The sequence below is a fragment of the Dipodomys ordii genome, unplaced genomic scaffold (genome assembly GCF_000151885.1).
Source record: "Dipodomys ordii isolate 6190 unplaced genomic scaffold, Dord_2.0 Scaffold1037, whole genome shotgun sequence".
Classification (NCBI taxonomy): domain Eukaryota; kingdom Metazoa; phylum Chordata; class Mammalia; order Rodentia; family Heteromyidae; genus Dipodomys; species Dipodomys ordii.
The window spans coordinates 4,280-4,606 of NW_012268253.1; the positions used below are offsets into that span (position 1 = coordinate 4,280).

The window sequence follows — 327 nt, forward strand, 5'->3', positions numbered from 1 at the left end:
GGACAGGATGTCGGCCGCCGACTGTCCGGGCCAGAACTCCTCACCCGAGGCCGCGGCCGGCCGCCAGGACGCCAGCCCGAGCAGCAGGCAGACGACGCCGAGAGCCGCCATGGCCCCGGCGGCCACGCACTTCCGGCGCCTACGCCCCACCCCGGAAGCTCCTTTTCCCGCCCCCGCGGAATGCGTCTCCGTAACCGTGGCAACGCTGGGAAGGCCGCCCAGCGTGAGATCGTCGCCTGGAAGCGAAGGCGCCTTGTCCCGGGCGGGGCGTGTCCCGGGCGGGGCGTGTCCCGGGCGGGGCGTGTCCCGGGCGGGGCGTGTCCCGGG

General features: G+C 76.1%; 1 protein-coding gene across 1 annotated transcript in view; it reads right to left on the minus strand.

Annotated features, from left to right (window-relative positions):
- Positions 1–130, minus strand: part of LOC106001941 (GDP-fucose protein O-fucosyltransferase 2-like) — a 3,288-nt gene extending 3,158 nt beyond the window's left edge. Inside the window, exon 1 of the mRNA XM_013036878.1 lies at positions 1–130. Within this exon, the coding sequence (XP_012892332.1) occupies positions 1–111 (111 nt within the window). The 5' untranslated portion in view covers positions 112–130.
- Positions 131–327: the final 197 nt, after the last annotated feature.